General features: G+C 48.6%; 1 protein-coding gene across 2 annotated transcripts in view; it reads left to right on the forward strand.

Moving 5' to 3' along the window:
• The window catches only part of RIOK2 (RIO kinase 2), a 33,394-nt gene extending 12,402 nt beyond the window's left edge, over positions 1-20,992 (forward strand). Inside the window, exons 1-10 of one of the 2 annotated variants that reach the window (XM_061572444.1) lie at positions 7,806-8,001; positions 8,752-8,890; positions 10,142-10,258; positions 10,675-10,850; positions 12,480-12,568; positions 13,601-13,792; positions 16,207-16,299; positions 17,054-17,608; positions 18,720-18,834; positions 19,986-20,992. In XM_061572444.1, the coding sequence (XP_061428428.1) occupies positions 7,936-8,001; positions 8,752-8,890; positions 10,142-10,258; positions 10,675-10,850; positions 12,480-12,568; positions 13,601-13,792; positions 16,207-16,299; positions 17,054-17,608; positions 18,720-18,834; positions 19,986-20,147 (1,704 nt within the window). In that variant the 5' untranslated portion in view covers positions 7,806-7,935 and the 3' untranslated portion in view covers positions 20,148-20,992. Of the gene's footprint in view, positions 1-7,805; positions 8,002-8,751; positions 8,891-10,141; positions 10,259-10,674; positions 10,851-12,479; positions 12,569-13,600; positions 13,793-16,206; positions 16,300-17,053; positions 17,609-18,719; positions 18,835-19,985 lie in introns of those variants that run through there. The other variant, XM_061572443.1, reaches the window with a different exon arrangement.
• Positions 20,993-22,512: the final 1,520 nt, after the last annotated feature.

Here is a 22,512-nt window from a genome sequence, read left to right on the forward strand (position 1 = left end):
ACAGGGCCACTGCTGTAATTGGCTTTGATGGGCTTACAACTCTCGCACTGATCAAATCTGTAAATGATGAGAAAAACCCCGTCGTAACGGGAGAATGGTGCAGGCCGGAAAACCCCGTAGGGTTCAAACAACCACACAAAAACGTGTAAAATATCAGATGGTCACATTTTCTCAAATTTCAATGAGCAAATATTCCACTTCAAGTTGAAGCCCGCGTGTAATTCCTCGTAACCGCTACAGAGTTTTGCTTGTACTGAATCAATGCTGCTGAAATTATTCACCCACACAAGGCCGCGAGACAGATGGGTTTTGTAAAGAATAATTTTATTGTTCACGTGGAGAAACGGATATATATTCTCCGTTTACCGATGTTGGTTATTAATGTAACGGGTTCCGGAGACACTTGTAGAGGTAACTTCTTTATTACAATACAACACTCCAACAGTCCTGATACTCTGTTACAGCCTAGGTACACAGCCTAGCTACACAGCCTAGATACTCTAGATACTCTACTCTGGCTACGCTCCGGAACTCGCCCTCACAAGGTCGGAGAGTCGGAAGTTCCAGAGTCCCACCACTGGCTCTCACAGCATCCCAGGGTCTTCAGATGGCTGGTCGTGGGTCTTGGGTCTTGAGTTACAACTGGGCCCCGATCGTCCAGAGAGCTCTCCTTTTATGCCTGGTCCAACGAGGGGTGGGGTCGTGTGCGCCACCAGACATCCCACAGAGCACACACAGCCCCCCCCCCCCCCCGTTGGCGGCGCCCAGGGGATTAAGCGCCTGGGAACTCAATGCCTGGCGCCCAGAGGCTTAAGCGTCTGGACCCCCTGGGAACCCAGCGCCTGGCGCCCAGAGGCTTAAGCGTCTGGACTTGCCTGGGATCCCAGAGCCCCCAGCAGCCCCTTCTTATGTCACTACATCAATATTCTCCACAATGACGCGAATGATACTTATATTGAGTTATACACCCACGGTTCAGTTTAATTTAATCCATACGGGGATAATGTAAGTAAACTTGATCTTTACTAGCACCTGTGCTTGCGTTGTTTTGTTGTGGCCTATTAACAACGTTGCAAGTATTTTAAACATATCCCAGCCATCCTTAATACTACTAATAATAATACTGTAAATCACAAGCATTTCTCATTCCACTGCTGGATGAAGGCCTCCGCACGCCGTGCGGCTTGATTGCAATGCCTCCTCATTCGCGACCCGGGCGAGTTCTCGTTCCACCTCTGGACCAGAGGTCGCAAACGGGTTTTGATTCCTTACCCGTACCCGTACCCGGCCGCACCAGGGTCGCAAACGGGTACCCGTACCCTACCCGATACCCGGCTACCCGTACCCGGCCTGATATCGGGTAGGGCACGGGTATCGGGTACCCGATTGCGACCTCTGGGATGAAGCCATGTTGCAGGCGTGGGTGGGTTGATTCTAGGAACTTGAATTGTGAGAAGAGACAAGACGTTGGCAAATGAGTGACAAACAGTTATTCACCGGTGACTCACGGCCTACCCGTACCCGTACCCGTACCTGGCCGGGTACGGGTAGCCGGGTATCGGGTAGGGTATGGGTATCGGGTACCCGGTTGCGACCTCTGCTCTGGACACATCTTCTGACGCCGTCCAATATCGCGAGTGTCAAAATTTCTCCCACGTCCGCTGCCGCGCGCACACACATCCCAAAGTTAATAAACACATCGGCGGAGAGGCTTCGGGCGGCGGAGAGCAACACCGCGTCGTCAGGTGACATTTCCCAACTCACGCTTGGGGAAATGTTGCGTGACATTCGCTTCGCGTGGGTTCATTGTCGTCCGTGTCGTTGTTTTAAAGCCGCCGCAAAAGAGATTTCAGGTGTGTGTGTGTGGCCGACGTGTGGAAGCGCACGTCGCCTTGACCTTGAACTTCAATGAAAACAATTCGACGCATCCTTCAATAACACTGTGGCTTTAAAATAAAAATAATAAAAAATATAAACGGTGACGTTTCCGAGCAATGGCCCTTCTTCATGACGCACGTTGCATGTTCGTATTATTTGTTGCGCTTGTGCACCACTGTCAACGCAGCATCACGAAAGGCATTCTTAAACCTCAAATGACACCGTTCTGATGCATCTAAAACACATTGTGGGGACCCCCCTTTCGATTGGAACCGACGCAGTCATGATGTAACCGATCATCTCGCCGAACTTTTAACCCGGTGGTCGCCGATTCCAATGGATTTCTCGATGCAGTAGTTAAAACGATTACGCGAGTCTCTCTCTTAAAATTCCCCGCACCGCCTCTGTCCACCCCGCCGGTGCGAACGGTTACGCCACAAGCCACCGTCAGGTCATGTGTGATGGAGTAAAGTGTGAGCACTCCCAACTCGTCCGTCAAGTGTGGCCAGACAGTGGCATGAGCAATCAGCTACACGCTTTCCGATTTATATATTGATTTAAATATATCTTGTGGCAACCGAATAAATAAACAATATTTTGTATTTCACCAGGTAAGGCTCACTGAGCCATGCAGCTCTTTTTCAGAAGCAACCTGGCCACAAATGAGAGCTCAACGAAGTGGCTTATCATGTGGACATGTATAGCAGCCAAATGGATATCTGGCATAGTTAAATTATACTCTCAGATTTTTTCGGTAAAGTCACGTAGGTAAAAAACCCTAAGAGTATGAATCCTTGCAGTCATGAAAGCTTCAAATCTAGTTAAACTATCTCACTCGATGCCCCACGGCCCCAATCCTCTACACATGGACATGCCGTACCGTGGGCCCCCCTTTGGCCCCCCAATGGGTACGCATGAAGTTCGTGACAAACTGCACGGTGCTCAAGTCGGTGTCGCGTTCGCCTGCGTCTCGCTCGTCACGCGTGTCGCTTGGCACCGTCCCGCACGTCTCCTGTGTCGCATGCGCCACCGTCTGACCCAACGCATCGTCTGTGTTTGTGCCCCCAGCAAAGGTCGCAAACGGGTTTTGATTCCTTACCCGTACCCGGCCGCACCAGGGTCGGAAATGGGTACCCGTACCCGGCCGGGTACGGGTACGGGTAGCCGGGTATCGGGTAGGGTACGGGTATCGGGTACCCGGTTGCGACCTTTGGCCCCCAGGCCCCACTCCTACAAACATGAGAGCCCCCCCCCCCACCCCACCACCACATGCTGCCCATGCGATTCGGGCACCCCCCCCCCCTCGCCACGGCCGCCTCCCTTCGGCGTCCCTCGTGGACCCCCACCGCCTCCCCCGCGCGGGATGTGGGCCCCCTCCTCCGCAGGTCCAGATGCGGGGGCCTCCTCTCCTCCCACAGTACACAGTCTCCCCGCCAAACAGTTTCTAATGCCCCCTTTGTTACGCCGTCACATCTGGGCCGTGCCGACGAGGGGCGTGCACAGTATGGGTGGTTTTCCACTGGCTGTTTGCCGACCAGAGCTGGGCCAAACTCAGAAAACTCTGGCGTCTGGGGCCAAGCAGGGCCAGAGGCGGGGTTTAAAGTGCACGCTTCAGGAAATGCGAAATGTTTAGTCACGCATTGGCATGCACGCGCGACTCGGCTCATTCGGTATGTGACGTCGTCGGCACGGGTCGACTTCTGCAGTGAAGAAACAACCTCGCGCTAGGCTGGATCGCATGTGCGGTGGAAAAATAAAAGAGGAATTAGATTAAAACTGCTGCACATCCACATAGCTAGAGAATCTTGATGAAGTTCTCCACTCTGTGAAGTCAAGTCGGGGGCTGCACAGTTTCTATTTTCTGTCGTCATAGCCGAAGGTCGCGTCTTGGGAGTTCAAAGAAAATAACGCAACACAAGCGGTCGTCCTTCAGGGGTGGGGCTGGGTGGGGAGGGTGGGGAGGGGAGGGTGGGGAGGGGCTGGGTGGGGAGGGTGGGGAGGGGCTGGGTGGGGAGGGGCTGGGTGGGGAGGATGGGGCTGGGTGGGGGGTGGGAGGGGTGGGGCTGGGTGGGGAGGGTGGGGGGGGGCTGGGTGGGGAGGGGCTGGGTGGGGAGGGTGGGGAGGGGCTGGGTGGGAAGGGTGGGGCTGGGTGGGGGGTGGGAGGGGTGGGGCTGGGTGGGAAGGGGCTGGTCACCCCGTGGTGCCCTTATAAAACTCAACGTTTAACCTACTTACGCCGGCTTGTGCCTGCCCTCACAGTCGGCCATATTTGCGGAATACACCACGCCGCCGTTGACCCTGGCCATTGACCGAGCAACCCAACGTTCCTACCAGCTCCCTCCGCAGCAGGAATGGGTTAATTATTCGGAGTTACAGATGCTGTGGCAGAGAGGAGAAAACCTAGCTTTCATCGATGTCTCCTGAGCCAGGTTTGGTGATACAGCCATTCCACGACTGGACGGATGAGATTATTGTAGTAAGCATATGCACAGTTTAATTACAAGTCAGGGGGAAACACATTCCTGCGGAGGGAACTGGTAGGAACGTCGGGTTGTTCGGTCAATGGCCAGGGTCAACGGCGGCGTGGTGTATTCCGCAAATATGGCCGACTGTGAGGGCAGGCACAAGCCGGCGTAAGTAGGTTAAACGTTGAGTTTTATAAGGGCACCACGGGGTGACCAGCCCCTCCCCACCCAGCCCCACCCCTCCCACCCCCCACCCAGCCCCACCCTCCCCACGAAGCCCCTCCCCACCCTCCCCTCTCCACCCAGCCCCACCCCTCCAATTTTTGGATGCACGACGGACGGACACAATAATCCCCTGTGGGCTGGTGTAACCAGGAGGTTCCTACCATGCCTCTATATTTAGTAGCTATCCTTAAATGTTAACTCCAAAAATGTTTGGAGTGTAAATTAAATATTTTAAAAAAATGCTTTACCCACACCGCAATATACAACAAATTATACATCAAATTACATTGACTACTTAAATTATGTAAAAATGCATGTTATAATTGGAACATTAATGAAATATGTAATGTTCCCATACAATATTAACATGTTTTTGCATGCGTTATTTTAAAATGGAAAATGTATGTTTGCATCCCAACGGTATATATACATTATGAATATTAAAAAATACCATTTATTATTGGAGCGATATCTTTTCTTTTTAAAGTTGCAGTGAATGTCGTGGCCTCTCGTGGATGCAGGCGTCGTAAGAAACTTTCACTTTGCCACCAAAGACAAAGATCCCCCCTCCGTATAAGGGGCCGTTCCATAAATGATGTCACGCGATTTTGGACGATTTTTGACCCCCCCCCCCCCCTCGTCACACGGCGTCACAAAAAGTCAGACCCCCCCCCCTCAAATATGACGTCACAAAGCTCTGCCCCCCACCCCTCACAAAAAAATAAAACATGCTTCAAATCGTACTCTTTTGTGTTTTCGGTAAAGTCACGTAGGTAAAAAATGTAAATAAATGAAAATGTTATTTACTTAAACAAATTTTATTTTTTTACCTACGTGACTTTACCGAAAAAAACAAAGAGTATGAATATTTGTCGTCACGAAAACTTCTAATCTAGAATTAATGCTTCAAATCGCTTTAAACAATTGTCATTGTAGTGCGTATTTAATGTGCCGCTGCACTCTGCTGTTGTAGGAGAAAACATGTATAAAAAAGTCTATTTAATTAAGTAGAACGTGTTGTCTATATTTATTTAAAGTTGCGCATTGTGATGTGACGTCACATTTCTCAACCCCCGCCCCTTGTCCCACATCGTCACAAATGTCTGACCCCCCCCCCCCCCCAGGTGAGTGACGTCATTTATGGACGGCCCCTAACCTTTATAGACTGTTGGGGCAAGTGCCGTTAGCGAGGAGCAAACCTATGAAGGCCGGCACGGCACACGAGGCCGTGAGCTGGCCAGCGCCACGCCCGACCGCCTTTGTCTCCCCATAGTGGCGATGTTTACACACCACACCAGGTACTCATTTAAAGACTCAGTCGACCTAGAGTGAGAGCCCTAGGACTGGTCATATAGTCGTCACTGCTGTTGGTCCGTGAGTGGGAATCGAGTCCCTTAAACAGCAAAAATATCATCAGCTATGATCTAATTCTAGATTTGAAGCTTTCGTGACTGCAATGATTCATATTCTTAGGTTTTTTCGGTAAAGTCACGTAGGTAAAAACATTAAAAAGTAAAATAAAATAAAAATCACGACGTTTCGGAGGCAACACAAGCTTCCGTCTTCAGGTGGTACCGTCACAGCAACGACAGCTGTATCAAGTAAATGAGAGATTGCAGAAGCTACCACTCCGTTTATATAATGGTTGGAGAAGGTGGTGGGGCAAGGGCCGCATACTTTTTATTAATATGGTAAGGTGAGGCTTAAGACTAAGAATAGACTGCATAACAAAGGCTGAGCCTTTGTTATGGAGAGGTGCGGTTTGTGACTCAACCTGTGACAGGGAGACCACCACTAAACATGGTAAAACTGTGATGGTTGTCTGTCAAATAAGATTGGCTATGATCTATCCACTACTGGATGAAGACTTGCACAAGCCATCGTCACCTCGGTCTCGCAATGCGAACAACCCGTCTAGAAACTGCACACGATCCGAATCTGTCGCTCCATCTCCTCGGCTGACGTCGTCCCTGGAGCGTTTGCCTCCGTTGGCTGTCACTCCGTCGTTAGTCTCGACCACCGAATACAAACAAATCGAAAACAATTCTTGCGCATGCAATTCGATGCACGTACCGTGTTGCAAAAAATAAATAAATCCAATATTAAAATTTTAATGGATGCATTGTAATCACCCCTGTCACCCAGAAATTATGGCATTGTTGGGCCAACGGTGACTACTTAACCTTGGCAAGTTTCGTCAGGTATGCGCGTGTAAAAATGTTTAAATAACAATGCGGTAGTGGAGTTCAAAAAGGTGTCCAACAGCGCCACCACGTGTCCTTTGTTTCTTCACATGCAAATGAGACTCGTCCTGAAACGAAACTTTTTATTGTACCCAGTGAGCTCATTATTAGCTTGTTTTTCAGAAGCTTCCTGGCTAACACAAATGATATCTCAACGAGAAGTGGCTTAGGGGCCGTCCATAAATGACGTCACGCGATTTTGGACGATTTTTTTACCCCCCCTTCCCCGGTCACACGGTGTCACAAAAAGTCAGACCCCCCCCTCAAATATGAAGTCACAAAAACTTGAAAACTAATTTCCTGTCTAAAATATAAAAAAAATCACTAACACATGGGATGTAATTTTTATTTCTTGTTTCATTGTATGTAATGGCAGAGATTAGGGATGAATAAAGTACAACCATAACCACAATCATATAAACAGAAATCTATGTATGGATTTATATGAAGACAAGTCCAGATATTGTGGCCAAGGTTTAGCAAATTGTTGTTTTTATTTACATAGCATAGCAATTTTTTTTGCAATATATTTGGGGGGGGGGGGATGTGCCCCCCCCCCCAATATATATATTATAATTACGGCCTTGGTACAACGACAATGCACGGATCAGAGCATTTATATCTCGGGGTGAGCAGCTGTATCACGGGATATTAACTTTTTTTGTCAGTCTCAAAGTATAAAAAAAGAATAAGGTGGAGCTTTCACCCTTTTTTAATTACTTTATTTCTATTTTTTATTTTTTTTAATCTACGTGACTTTACCCAAATAACCATAGAACATAGCTTTTACCCTTTAATATTCTACGCGATCTTAGATCGATATGAACGATAATCAGAGGCGCGGGGGGAGGGGGGGCGTGGCAGCTCTGAGCACGAACCACCCAATCAGCGCGCGCTTTCAACTTCACCTCCAACCAATCACAGAGCGTCTTGCTTCCACCCCCCCTACCCCCACCCCCACGCCGGCTGCGCCTATCCGCGCTACGAAATCAAATCGGGGTCTAAGCGTCCGCGAAGCCTCGTGGTGGTGGTAGTGATATTCTCTCTCTCTGCTCGTTACCTTCTTGTAAACAACTCTCATTATACAACAACAAACACACCGCTGTTAACCCCTCGCCGCCAAGATGGGGAAGCTGAACGCGGCGATGCTAAGATACCTGTCCAGGGACGACTTTCGGGTTCTGATTGCGGTGAGTTGATGCGTGCACGCGTCTCGCAAGACGATGATGATCGCCGGCGCCCATGAGCAACATTGCTCCGGGATTATTCTCTTTAGCAGAGGGGTTTAATTTATACAGAGTGGTGGGGGGTAGGGGTTTAATCGCTCCATCTCCACGGCGGCTGTGCCACCCTCGGGTTTTCCCCGACTTTGACTGCGGCTCCGTAGTTCATCTTGACCTGCCGGCCGAGACCACCTCTTTCTTGCACCGTGGCTTTCCCTGCCACAGCAACAACGGGTCTACATCGTCACTGTAACACATTCCTGCTGCGGAGGGAGCTGGTAGGAACGTTGGGTTGCTCGGTCAATGGCCTGCAGGGTCAACGGCGGCGTGGTGTATTCCGCAAATATGCCCGACTGTGAGGGCGGGCACAAGCCGGCGTGAGTAGGTTAAACGTTGAGTTTTATAAGGGCACCACGGGGTGACCAGCCCCTCCCCACCCAGCCCCACCCAACCCTACCTAGCCCCACCCCCCACCCAGCCCCACCCCTCCCACCCCCACCCAGCCCCCACCCCTCCCACCCCCACCCAGCCCCTCCCACCCCCCACCCAGCCCCACTCCTCCCACCCAGCCCCCACCCCTCCCACCCCCACCCAGCCCCCACCCCTCCCACCCAGCCCCCACCTCTCCCACCCAGCCCCACCCCTCCCACCCCCACCCAGCCCCACCCCTCCCACCAGATGAGGTATCAAGAATCACGGATGTGCTGTGTTCACCAGGTTGAGATGGGCATGAAGAACCACGAGATCGTGCCCAACTGCCTCATCACCTCCATTGCCAACCTCAAGCACGGCGGCACCAACAAGATCCTGCGGGAGCTCGTCAAGCACCGCCTGCTCGCCTACGAACGCGCCAAAAGTACGTGGCACGCTCTCACATTTTTTCCACTGGCACAGCCGAGCCGAGCCAGCGTAGGACCCTTGGGTATACAGGTGCCGTTTGCCGTGCTGAGCCGGAACCAAACCGTGATACGCTAACCTTGCAGGACACCTGAGTCTGGCTCGGGGCAGAGGGGCTAGTGACGATTTCGTTGCGCGTGACATCGGCGGCACGCTTGCGTTTCTGCGGAGGAAAAAGTAATATTTTAAAACACTTTTTTAAAATCACGCTTCAATGAAATGTCCCGTACGAGTAAAGGCAGAACTCCCAAGACTCCAAGAAGTGGCCCTGAAGCTTGCCATAACGTAAGGGACTGTGGTGATTTACAGCCAACGTGAGTTAAGCGTGGACAATTAGACCCAAGCTGGAACATAACATATAAAAAAAAATATTGCTTAAAAATATTTATTTTTTATTTGTAATGATAGAATATAGTATTGTCATCAGTATAACATACGTATACCAAGTTTGCAGTCGATACGACATTGGGAAGTGGGTTAAAATTGAGTTACAAGAGTTGACTCAGCGCAGCCCTTGCGCAGCGATGAAGAATCACAGGATGTACGTCGCAATAGAGCTATTGAGAGGGCTGCGTTGATCGGGGGGGGGGGGGGGGGGGTCTGATGCTCTGTCAGATTCCAAAGTCTAGTAAGTGGATGGTCTCAAGCCTTCTGCACCTATGAATGCAGGGTTCGTCAACGTAGTCAGGGCTCTTCAGCTATAGTTCATAACGGGCCGGAGTAGCACTAGCGTGTGCTGGTGATCCACGTGACATCGTGTCACTCATTTGTATGTCCATAGCTCAGCAAGACGCGAAGAAGAGCCTTTGCGAGTCACTTCTGGCCCGTAGCCTGACCATTTGATGAAACATAATAAACCACTTAACCACGACTGTAACTTATTCGTCCCCCTATTTGTATGCATGCGTGTTTAACTTTTTTCTCACCGTATGTAGCCAACTGCTAATCGGAGGTGCGGGGAAGTTGGAGGTGTAAGGGGACCCTGACCCTCAGCTCATAACCCAACCAGTGACACCTCAACGGGGGGAGAGGGCCCATTTCACTTTGTTCTCTTTTGACTTTTGGTGTTCACAGTGCCACACCACCGCAATCGGTTGTACACATCGATCGCATTCCTTTACGTAATTAGGTCGGAGCCCATTGCCAAAAATCGGAATGATTTTGACGGCGCGATGTCTCCCCCCCATCCGCCTCGCATGTGCGCCGTCAGCTGTGCAGGGCTACCGGCTGACCTTCTCGGGCTACGACTACCTGTCGCTGAAAACGCTGGCGGCGCGGGACACCGTGGCCTCCATCGGCAACCAGATCGGAGTCGGCAAGGAATCCGGTACGGACGCCGCACCCCTCGGAATAAAATTGACCAGGCGCACAGTGGAGCTGGACTAATCTTCACACCTGGAATATATATAATCACCGATGCTATAAACGTACGAATTGAGAAGAGTTGGTTATCACGCACACGATTCAGGGCAAGTATGGCTTTGAGAATGGATTTTAATTGTTGAAGTGTACGTATTGTGAGCATAAGAAAAACAATGTGGGGTGAGGTGGTGAAACAATAGATGGATTCTATAATGAGCATTTTGTCGTAATCGTCATGTAGCAATGATCTATTTGCTGCTGGATGAAGGCCTCGCCAAGCTATCGCCCAGCTCGCACGGTCTTGTCACACAACAATCCACCTAAAGCACCCACGCGTGGCCTGACCCCCGTAAACTCGATCTCGATCATTACAATCGCCAGACATTTACATCGTGGCGAATGAGGAGCAGAAGCAGATGGCCATGAAGCTGCACCGGCTGGGCCGCACGTCTTTCCGCAACCTCAAGATCAAGCGAGACTACCACAAGCACCGGCAGCGCGTCTCCTGGCTCTACCTGTCCCGCCTCGCTGCCATGAAGGAGTACGCCTACATGAAGGTAGCGGTGGCGACGCGGCGGCACGCGACGAGCACTGGGCGGCGAAACCTCGGCTGTCACTCGGCGCCCTTCTCGTGGGCTGTCGTCTTAACCCTTTTGCCGTTCCGTTGATGTAATTTTTTTCTTCCAATTCCGTTCCGATGATGTGTGCGTACATCGGCAAAACGAAAACCGGAAGTAAAAATGTAGTAAAATAACACTGGTCAACATACTTTTTCTGGTATAAGGTATTCCAACGATTTTAAGGTAATTTTGGGGTGCTGATTCCAAATCTGGCATCAGTTTTTGTCTATCACATCAGGTTTTTGAGATATCAAATATTGCATTTTCAATAAAAACTGCAGAAGAAAAATATTAAATAAATGTGGATATCTACATAAAATGATATTATAAACACACTATCCTAAAAATACAGCACCATATTTTAACACTAAAGCAGTCACTGACTCGCAACAACTTGCAATCATAAGTGACCGAGTTAATATCGGGTAAAATCAATGAAAATGGGGTATGCCGATAGCATAAAAATGAGATGTGATAGAGCAAATTTGAGATCAGATTTGGAATCAGCACCCTGAAATTAGTCTAAAACAACTGCAAAAGTCCAGACCAATGTAATTGTATTGGTACCGGGGTTCCCACAAGGCCATGCGGGAGGGCGTGTGGCACAGTTTTTTAGCGCCAGCTATTTTGAGTGCGGCGGTTGTGTCGCTACCGTCCTCTGCGGCGAGTACAACGTCTTTACCAACAACGGCGCTACTCTAAGGATGAGCCGCTTGCGCATTCCGAGATTCAGACGTGAACGGGACCCACCCTGCAACTTGCATCCTTCTCACAACGGGAAAGGGTTAACCTACATTAATAAATAGGCTTTTTTTTACTTTTTGGTCATTTATCTCTCCTAATTTTATACCCGATTGTACAATCGGAGTCATTTAATGCGACGAAGTATTCATCCGAATCTTTCGCAGAGCAGTGCGACCCTCAGTGTTAGAGAACGACCCATGGAAGCAAATGTCACAGAGCTACTTCTGTGAGATCGGTCGTATTTTGGATGATTTGGTCAGATGCACCGATTATGAGTTGAATATATATTTAATTTAGCAAATTTACATTTTGGGCTGTGGCCCGTCAGAATTCAAGAAGTATCGTCGTCCAAAATGTTTGCCCATGTCTATATTTTTTTATTTTCTGTTCTAAGTCGGTGGTTATGACGAAGGGGATGAGTGGTGTTTGATTGTTCAGTACAGTATTCCCTCCATATTCGCGAGGGATACGTTCCGGAGATACTCGTGAATAGCTAATTTCGCGGATAATGATATTGGCATACGGAAAAATAATCTTTTTGATGAATTGCCTTAAATATGTACTTGAATAAGCTTCATGTCATCACTTTATTTCTCATCACTTCATCTTATCACTTTATCTCCTCACTGTATCTTATCTATTTTCTCTCAGTGCAGTCGTGTAGAGTTCCAGATGCGATTTACGAATAGCTAAAATCAACGATAGCAAGTTGGTGAATAGAGAGGGGATGCCGTAATAGACTTAGTCGATGGACATGCCGTGCCGCTGAGAGTGATATAACTGTCTGCCGTGATGTCTCCCCACGATCATATGTCGCTGCAGGCGTTGTACGAACGTGGTTTCCCCGTTCCCAAGCCCGTCGACTTTTCCCGACACGCGGTCATCATGGAACTGCTCAGCGGTTACCCTCTGTAAGTCAACGCTCACACGCTCGCGCGCACCAATACGGAGATCGGCCTACGCTGTGTGAACGACGAAGTCGGCTTTCTACCAAACGCCTACATCAACAATGCTCTGTTGAATGGCTGTGTAAAGATTTGCCTGTGACCAAGTCGTCTGAGACGCATCCAGTCTCGTCGGATCTCGGAGGCTGAGCCTGGCTGAGCCTGGATGGTGCCTGGATGGGTGACGCTAGGCGTAGAAGCAAGTGTTGTAGACGGCTGCCGGGCTACGTTATCGGCAGTGTGGCAAAGTCTGTTCGATTTATATTGTGCTCCAATGTCTACGGTCTACGTTTCACCAACCCGCACTGACCGCTGTGATGCATTACGATGACAAAACCTCCTTGGCCGGAATGGCGTGGGAAAGCCGTTGTCTCGGGGTGTATTGGTTAAAGGGCCGTACATGTACACGTTAAAGTTTCACTTCGACGATTTCATGTTTTCTTATGATCCCTGGTCACGATCCGGTTTCACAATGGGTTCGATCTACAAATATTTATTTTGGTTTACGTCGTGGTACAAGTATTAAACCCCGTATGAATCGAAAATACAGTGCATATCATTCTTCCCGGGCCCGTGCAATGACAAGCGCTCAGCGACAGCGCTTGCTGCAGTGATGGATAATTATCGTTTGCGTGCCATTTCGAAGTGGGAGGAACGCCCTCATGTCGCCACATGGGCCACAAGTTTCCCACGCCTGGCTTCGAGCGATGCCACATTTAAATTTCCGAGCGGCGGTGCTCGGTGGTGGTATCTTCGCAGAGGTTCGTGGTTCAAGCCCAGCAGCACGTCCTGGTCAATACCGCGGGGTGTGTTGACAACACACGAAAAACGGTGTCACGGTTATATTTTGAAAATTCATCGCAAATGACTTAAGTGGGTAAAGCCACGTAGCAACGTCACTGCCCTACTATGGTAACAACTGCGGACGATGCCCGTCGTTCGTGCAAGATGGCACCTACGCGATAGCGAGCTCGCTATTTGATTTGTCCGCGCGAGCAGCTGCCAGATCCGCGAGCTGGCCGACCCGGCGGCGCTCTACAGCGACCTCATGGATTTGATCGTGCGGCTGGCGAACCACGGCCTCATCCACGGCGACTTCAACGAGTTCAACCTGATGCTGGACCAGCGGGACCGCGTCACCATGATCGACTTCCCGCAGATGGTGTCCACCTCGCACGCCAATGCCGAGTGGTGACTACCGCACGTCGGCATCCGTCGTCGGCGTCCGTCGGAAATCTGTCGGCAATCCATCGGTGTCCATCTGCGCCCGTCGGCAATTCCTCGGCGTCTGTCGGCAATCCGTCAGAAATCCGTCAGCGTCTGTCGGGCGTCCGTCGGAAATCCGTTGGCAATCCGTCGGAAAACCGTCGGCGTCGTTGGGTTTAGTTCTGGCCGCAGAATGTTGTTACTCGCTTACCACATTCCTCTGTGGCTTCCACAACATACCCTCACGACTGGTGAAGGAATGGGGGAGAGCCTTTGTCGAGCAGTGCATTGACTCATGGCTGTATATGAAAATATAATAGGCAACGTTTTGAGCAACGGCCTTTTTTCAGCAGCCATCATGGTCAAATACTTGGGGTGTATTTTACCACGGAAAATTGTGTCATGGTCAAAATTGTTTGTTTCATTCATTTCTCAATCCGCTTGTCCTGGCGAGGGTCGCCGCAACAGCATGTTGAGTAGGGCGGTCCAGACCTCCCTTTCCCTAGGAACAGACTCAGCTGTACATTACTATACACTACTATACACTACACTACTATACATTACTATACAATACTATACACTACATTACGATACATTATCATACACTACTATACACTACACTACTATACATTACTATACACTACTGCACACTACTACACACTACTGTACACTACACTACTATGCACTACTACACTATACACTACACTTATACATTACTATACACTACTACACACTACTATACACTACTAACTTACCTATACATTATACACTACTACACACTACTATACACCACTATACTACTCTCCATGATACACTACTATACACTACACTATACACCACTATACACTATACTACTATACACTACTATACACTACTACACTATACACTACACTTATACATTACTATACACTACTACACACTACTATATACCACTATACTACTCTCCATGATACACTACTATGCACAGACTCTAGCTCTTTCTGGGGAGTTCCCAAGCGTTCCCAGGCCAGCCGAGCGACATAGTCCCACCTGCGTGTCCTGGGCCGGCCCCGGGGTCCTCACCCAGTGGGACGTTGCTGCTGCCCGGTAGAGAACCAGGGGGGGTCTAATGGGGGGCATTCTTACCAGGTGCCTGAACCACCTCAACTGGCTCCTCTCGATCCGAAGGAGCAGCGGCTCGACTCTTGAGGCTCTCCGGGATTACCGAGCTCCTCACCCGGTCACGGAGAGTGAGCCCGGCAACCCTGCGGAGAAACCGAATGTCGGCCCTTTGTACCCTCAACCTCATCCTTTCGGTCATTACCCAAAGCTCATGACCATATAGGCGAGGGTGGGAACGTAGATCGACCTGTAAACCGCGAGCTTTGTTCGAGAACTCAGCTCCCGCTTCACTACCACGGAACGGTACAGCGCCCGCAACACCGCGGACGTGCACCGATTCATCGGCCGATCTCCCGCTCCCACTTATCATCCCAAGGTACTTAAACTCCTCCACTAAAGGAAAATGACCTCTCTTTGGTTTTTTCGGTAAAGTGACGTAGAAAGAAATTAAATTAAATAATAGAGTACGACGTTTCGATTGCAACACAAGCAGTCGTCATTAGGTAGAACTAAATTTGAGAGAGAGACACACAGAGACACAGAGAGAGACACACAGAGACCCAATGCCTCTGTGTCGAGGCCTTAATTATTTAAGGCCTAGGCACAGAGGCATTGGGTCTCTGTGTGTCTATGTTGTGTGTGTCTCTCTGTATATGTCTGTGTTGTCTCTCTGCTTGTGTGTCTGTCTGTGTGTCTCCGTGTCTGTGTTTTGTCTCTCTCTCAAATTTAGTTCTACCTGATGACAGTTTCTTGTGTTGCAATCGAAACGTCGTATTCCATTATTAAATTTATTTTCTTTCTACGTGACTTTATCTAAAGAACCAAAAAGTAATTCCTGCAGTCACGAAAGCTTCAAATCAAGCTTGAAAATGACCTCATCGGGTAAAGCCACGTGGCAACGTCGCCCCACTTGTTCAGCTACCGCAGACGATAATCAGCTGTGAGACAATGCGCCTTCGTGATAGCCTTGCACTCCAGGAGCGGCAAAAAATAATTGAAGAATGGTTATTGGCCAAAGCGTCGCTTAGTGTATATATTTTTTCCTTTTAAGGCCACACCATTATTGACAGTTGTGCTGAGTTGTATTGCTATTTTTGTCCTTTGCACCACAGGCACAATTTGTCAGACAGCATCAACACATTTCTTTAATAGCTGTTAAACGCTCATGTTTATAATTGCATGAAGTTAACAGTGCTTGGTAGTGATTTAATGTCGCCGTCCGTCACAGTTGCCTGCTGCGTGTGCCTGATTAGCGCTTTTCTCCTCCCCCCTCCTCACCGCACCTCACCCCTCCGCAGGTACTTTGACCGTGACGTCAAGTGCATCAGAGACTTCTTCGCGAAACGCTTCGCCTACGAAAGCGAGCTCTACCCGACCTTCAGAGATGTAAAGTGCGTATCACTTGCCACTGCCGTGCTCCCCGTCAGAAGGCACCCCGGGCTCGTTGTGTATAGTTTAATGTCCTTAGCCCCGCACCTACGATTTAGCATGGTTCGTTACGTACGGTGCGAAAGATTTTTGTTACATGCATAGATGCAGAGTGGCATGAGTCTCACGTTCACTCTGTGTGTCTGTTCCTTTCCTGCACCGTTCAACGTGTCTTTGTTTTTCATGCTGGAACAGTATTTTTGACAGCTCTTACAATGAATGTTTGCTAATTACACTTAACATGTCGACTTTTGCGAACAAAGTTACGATGAATAATTCATTTTTTGGTTTGATCACGTACGTACATTTCCAATGCGTTGTTGTACACATTGCTATTTTATTGTAATCTTAACAATACGAATGAATTTTATTCTATGCTTGTTGTGTCGAAGGTCTTCTAGGCACGCTTCAGGAGAGCGTTTGTGTAGTTTTGCTGTTTCCCCCTTGAAGGAACGCAGACTCTAGTGTCTTACTACTCCTGTGCATTAACCTCAATGCATCACTTCCTGTTACTTCCTGTTTACTTGTTGGGGGGTACGTTGATAACATCACATCGCTTCATTATGATTCTGCTGGTTTGCAGCTACCAGCGACACGCCGTATCAAATTTTTAAATGTTGCGGAGTAATCGTAAAATGTTTTTCACTTGCTTACGGGAAACTTTTGAGATGCTTGTCGCTGACGCGTGACGCAATTCCGGCGTGCGTGCCCGGGCAGGCGCGAGATCAACCTGGACATTGAGATCTCGGCGAGCGGCTACACCAAGGACCTGCAGGAGGACGATGAGCTCCTTCACCCGGCCGGGCCCGAGGCAGACGACGACACAGCCTCGTCCGACTCGGAAACGGAGCCACCCAACGCCGAGTCGCGGATTTCACCAGCGGAAGAAAATCCGGAAGATGATCTCGACATTTCAGACGACGAGAAGGGCCCGACGACACAGTTTGACCTCGACCACGGCCGCCACGAAGCTGACTTGGGCCGTGAAGTTGACCTAGATGAAGACCACGATGACAAACTGGCTGAACAGGTGGATAGGCTGGCAGTAAAAGACGAACCTTCCGGGGAACTGTGCCAAGAGGTCGGTCGAGTGGGGCCGCCACAGGAAGGTGTCACACCCGGCTCTGATTGCGGTGAGCTTTGCCGGGAGGTTCTGAGTAAGGAGGAGGATTGTGCTGCATTACCCGGAGAGAAGGCGGACGAGGAGGAAGAACGCGTGGAACAAGACCTTGTCAAACTTTCGGAGTTGAATAAGGAGTTCAGGCCATACAGGTGAGAGTGCAGTGATTATTTTTATTTTATTTTATTTTTTTGCAGTGATGTACTGTAAACTCATGCTCCAATAATTTTTTGATTTATGTTAGGCAATTAATGCTGCATCGAATGCAATTGATTGATAGGCCCACACATGTTAGGTTTTGGCAAATGGAAAAAAACAAAACTGACTAACAAGACAATCACAAGCTGAATCATGACAATTCATTGGTAATTGTTTAGCACAATAGAAGACACGAGCTCGTATCTAGGCTGCGTTCCCTGCCGAGTTTATATGGAGCGTGATTATGAATTTAGCGTGCGTGCATGGTTTCTGGTCCCCTATTATTAACGCTTGTTTTACCCAGGAAAGCCTTTGCCGAGTTTCATAAATACGTGATGTACCCCATCACCGGACAGAATAAGGAGGCCTTCCAGCAGCTTATTGACACAAAGGGTTGAAAATTCTTTAATTTGATTTAAATTTACCACTTCTTGACTCTGTGTAAAGCAAATTCACGTTTACATGCTAAGCAATTTTGGCACGTGGATTTTTCACAGCCACTCAATCCCAGTGCGCTGATCCAAGTTGGGGCCCGTGGTTTAAGCGTTGATTCACTCGCACACGCTCTCGCTGCTGTGCACTCCTGCGGGCATCTTCGCGAATGTGTAGATGCCCGCGGTAGTGCGTGGCAAGAGCTTGAGAGAAGAAATTCTCATCTAACCCAGAAGGTGCCACGTGTATACTAAGACACTTTTAACAAATTGTTCAACTTTGTAATGGTGACTGAGAGCCTACACACTTGTATCCGTGTGTGGGGAGCAGTAGCCCAACGGTTAGCACGCTGCGCTGTACGAACTTAGCGAACCGAGTTTTATTCCCGCTCACATCCGACAATAGTGACAATTATCTGAACCAGTCCTGGGCCTCCCCTAGGTCGACTCAGCCTCAAATGAGTACCTAGTGCGGTGTGTAAACATCACCATTCGGGAGACAAAGGCGGTCGGGCGTGGTATCGGCCACCCACCCCCTCGTGTACCGTGCCGACCGTTCATAGGTGCTCGCTAACAGTACTTTCCCCAACAGTCTGTTAAGGTGATACGGGAGTTCTTTGTTTTTTGCGTGCAGAGATGAGGAAAGCCTGCAGCACCTGAACGAGCATCTCGCCTCCAGCCGTCGGCACCGGACAGACAGCGAGTGCTCTGGGACATCCTTCCTTAGCAGCCACTCCACCATCGCTCCTGTGAGTCATGCAAAGGCAAAAGATCAAATATCCCACTCACAGCCTGTAACAGACTGTCGGAGCAAGTGCTGTTGGCGAGCACCTATGAAGGCCGGCACGGCACACGAGGTGGCGGGTGGCCAGCACCACGCCCCCCCGCCTTTGTCTTCAAAGTGGCGATGTTTACACATTGCACCAGGTACTTATTTGAGGCTGAGTCGACCTAGCGGGAAAGCTCGGGACCGGTTCAGATATTTGTCACCGGTGTTGGCCGTGAGTGGGAATCGAATTCGGGTAGCTGGGTTCGTGTCCATATCAGGTCCCTGAAGCACTAAACAGCTGTAGGCAATGTTGGCTAAAGTTTATTGATGATTCCTAACAAGGATACACTTATTTATATTCTTGTTTTTTTCGGTAAAGTCGCATAGAAGGGAAACAATATTTTATTGTTTTCCTTCTATGTGATAAAATATTGTTTTCCTTTCTACGTGGCTTTACCGAAAGAACCAAGAATATGAATCCCTGCAGTCACGAAAGCTTTAAATCAAAATTTAAGGATACACGTGTCTCTTTGTCCTGCTCCTTTCTAGAATAATATGGCCACGATTTTGACTATTTTGGTGGGTGGTCTAAAACAAAGCCGTGTATATTATACCTGTAGGAGCAGAATGGTATAACAGTCGCCACTAATTTGTGAGACTTCAACAAATTACTGCTGGCAAAAGGATAACGCCATCAATTAGGTGCCAATACTACCGTTCCTGTATCTCATCAGCTCTACTTAACCAAACTAAACTATTACACTCAACTTTTTAATTTTACCAGGTAAGGCCCACTGAACTATGTAGCTCTTTTTCAGAAGCGACCTGGCCACAAATGATATCTCAACAAAGTGGCTTATAACGTGGAAATTTATAGCAGCCAAATACTCTAAACACATGTTTTCTTAATGTGGAGGAAAAAAAACGGAGGACCCAGAGAAAAATCCTCGCAAACATGTGGATAACATGCAAACTCCAAATAGACAGCAGGCTTCAGGGTCGGGATGGAACTCACGAGCTCCTGTGTATACCAGGTGAGGTCGTTAACATCTCGCCATCCTGGCTCTTAACCAACACTCGTGACGTCCCCACCCTACCGCCCCCCCTCATTTAATTCTTCCCCCGTCGCAGGACGTAATCCGCATGAAGGTGAAGCGCCAGCTGACGAAGCAGCAGAAGGCCGCCGCACGGCGCCGGTTGCAGAAAGGCGAGGCCAACGTCTACACGACAATACGCCGCGAGAACATGGACACCATCCGCTCCTCCGTGGACTCCAACGACTTCTGGGGGTGACCTCTTCCCCCCCAACGGTGGCGGCCGGTGGCAAACACAGTTAGCCCCTTTGCGTGTTATTGCGGAAGTCGTCGAGTGGCCATGGGGGAACGTCTCGCTTTCCCAGCATGCAGAGGTCGCAAACGGGTTTTGATTCCTTACCCGTACCCAGCCGTACCAGGGTCGCAAACGGCTACCCGTACCCGGCCGGGTACGGGTAGCCGTTCCCTACCCGTACCCTATCCGAAATGAGTGACAAACGGTTACTCACCAGTGACTCACGGCCTACCCGTACCCGTACCCGGCCACACCAGGGTCGCAAACGGCTACCCGTACCCGGCTGGGTACGGGTAGCCGGGTATCGGGTAGGGTACGGGTATCGGGTACCCGGTTGCGACCTCTACCAGCTTGGTTCGTCCAATGTGTTTCTTTTGCGGGTTGTTGCCCTTGCGCTGTTCGCCACGATGTCCGATGTTTTTCTCCAGGGAACCCAGAAAATGGAGCAAAGCAACGTTGGACCACTTTACATAGTAGTATCCACGTTTTGGTTTTCACGCAGTTGAAAAAATACGAATGATTTTACGATAGCACATGTAAAATAACAACTCGGTATGTTTAGAAAACATTTTAAATCTATATTTTTTCGATGTAAAAGTGTAAATTATGTTTTGACTGTACTATCGTCATCATCGCCCATGATCTATCTACTGCTGGGTGAAGGCCGAGCCAAGTCGATTACATCTCTCACTTCTGCGATGTAACAATCCATCAAGTGTCTCTGCACACGACCTGTTTCCATTGCTCCATATCCTCTTGGATGCCATATCCTCCAGCAATAAAATCACAATAAATTTAAAGTGTCCCGTGAAAATAAATGTGCTCGTGTGTTTTTGTCTTGTTCCTCAAGTTTTATTGCGCTATTGGCATCGCGAGATGAATCCATCCGGAGCTGCCGCAGAGGGTTGCATCGACCCTTGTCACGGAACAGTTCGCAGAAGGAGATGTCGCAAAACTAATTCTGCGATCGATTTAACGGACCTCTCTAAAGGCTGTAACCAGTCCAGCGATCGGCACCATGTTCTTGACAAAAAAGTAGCAATACTTTATTTCAGTATCTAATAAATACAGCACACTATACACTACGTACAATTTAATGAAAATAATGCACGTATACACATTGCCCCATGCAAAGTCTTCGAGATTGGAGTGATAAGTATGGTACAGTAAATACAGTAACTTTAAAGTAGGATATACATTTTTCTCTATTTGTATGTTCATGCCTATTTCATATCGTAAACATTTAAAACACCAAAAAACTGCGTAAAAATAAGCTATTTTAAATAATGATTTGTGATTATCCAGTGCCCACCTCCCCGAAGCCACTGGATAATTATCGATCGGTAATTCTCTCAACTGGAATTTAACCAAAGTTGAGTGCGTTAACCACATCTGAAATAGTCTTTTTGTGCAGTTATTGGTGACACAGCCGAGACCATCGGCTACACTTAAGAACACAGTTGAATGACGGACAGCAGCCTGGATTCAAACCCAGGCAATCGTCGATGCCAGCTTGAGGTCACCTGGCTTAGCAGTTTTGTTTGTTTCTCTGGATATGGCTTAAATGTTGATGAGCGTTAATGATGTCGTGTCTACACTTTGGCTGTGACGAGCAAATAGGAATTATTGTAACTGAGCGCTCAAAATGTTAAGTTGACCACTTCTGGATGAAGACCTCTGAAAGCCATCGCCATTTCACAATTCCATCGCTATTCTTGACGATCAGCCAAGCAGTGCATGGGTTAAACTGCAGTCATTGTACTAAACTGGTGAAGTTTCGCCTGTCATTTACACCCTTACGGTATGGCCTGATGAAAATTAACAGGTTTTAGCCTTCCTGGCAAGAAAGCGCGTGTTAAAATGTTCAAACACCAAATAGAACATCTTAACACCCGTTTCATTGCCAGAAAGGATGTAAGACTCATTCTTATTTTTAAATCCTTTATATTAAGTTCACTTGCTTGCTTGCGTGCTTACGACCGTGCAAATCTTTCGGTCGTTTTTTAACCCACTTCCCGTGATCCAATCGAGCTGACATTTTGCACACAGACTCGTTGTGCGTGACAATTTATTTTCGTGAAATTTTTTTCCCTAAATTTTACACTTTTTAGGAAAAAATAAATTATATTTAATTACCAATTGTTTAATGGTGGCAGGCAATCATCTGACCCATAGGTGGCAGCCATCTCAAGCCAGAGGACGAGAGGACTTTAGCCGCCACGCATATAAAGGATTTATAGTGAAAAACTTTGTTTTTACGGGTTAATTTTTTTCATAATTTTGGATATTGGAAAGGGTGGCGCAGGCGATGGCAGTACAACAACGGGAA

Source organism: Lethenteron reissneri, chromosome 50 (assembly GCF_015708825.2).
Source record: "Lethenteron reissneri isolate LAM-NWPU_2019-01 chromosome 50, ASM1570882v1, whole genome shotgun sequence".
Taxonomy (NCBI): Eukaryota; Metazoa; Chordata; class Hyperoartia; order Petromyzontiformes; family Petromyzontidae; genus Lethenteron; species Lethenteron reissneri.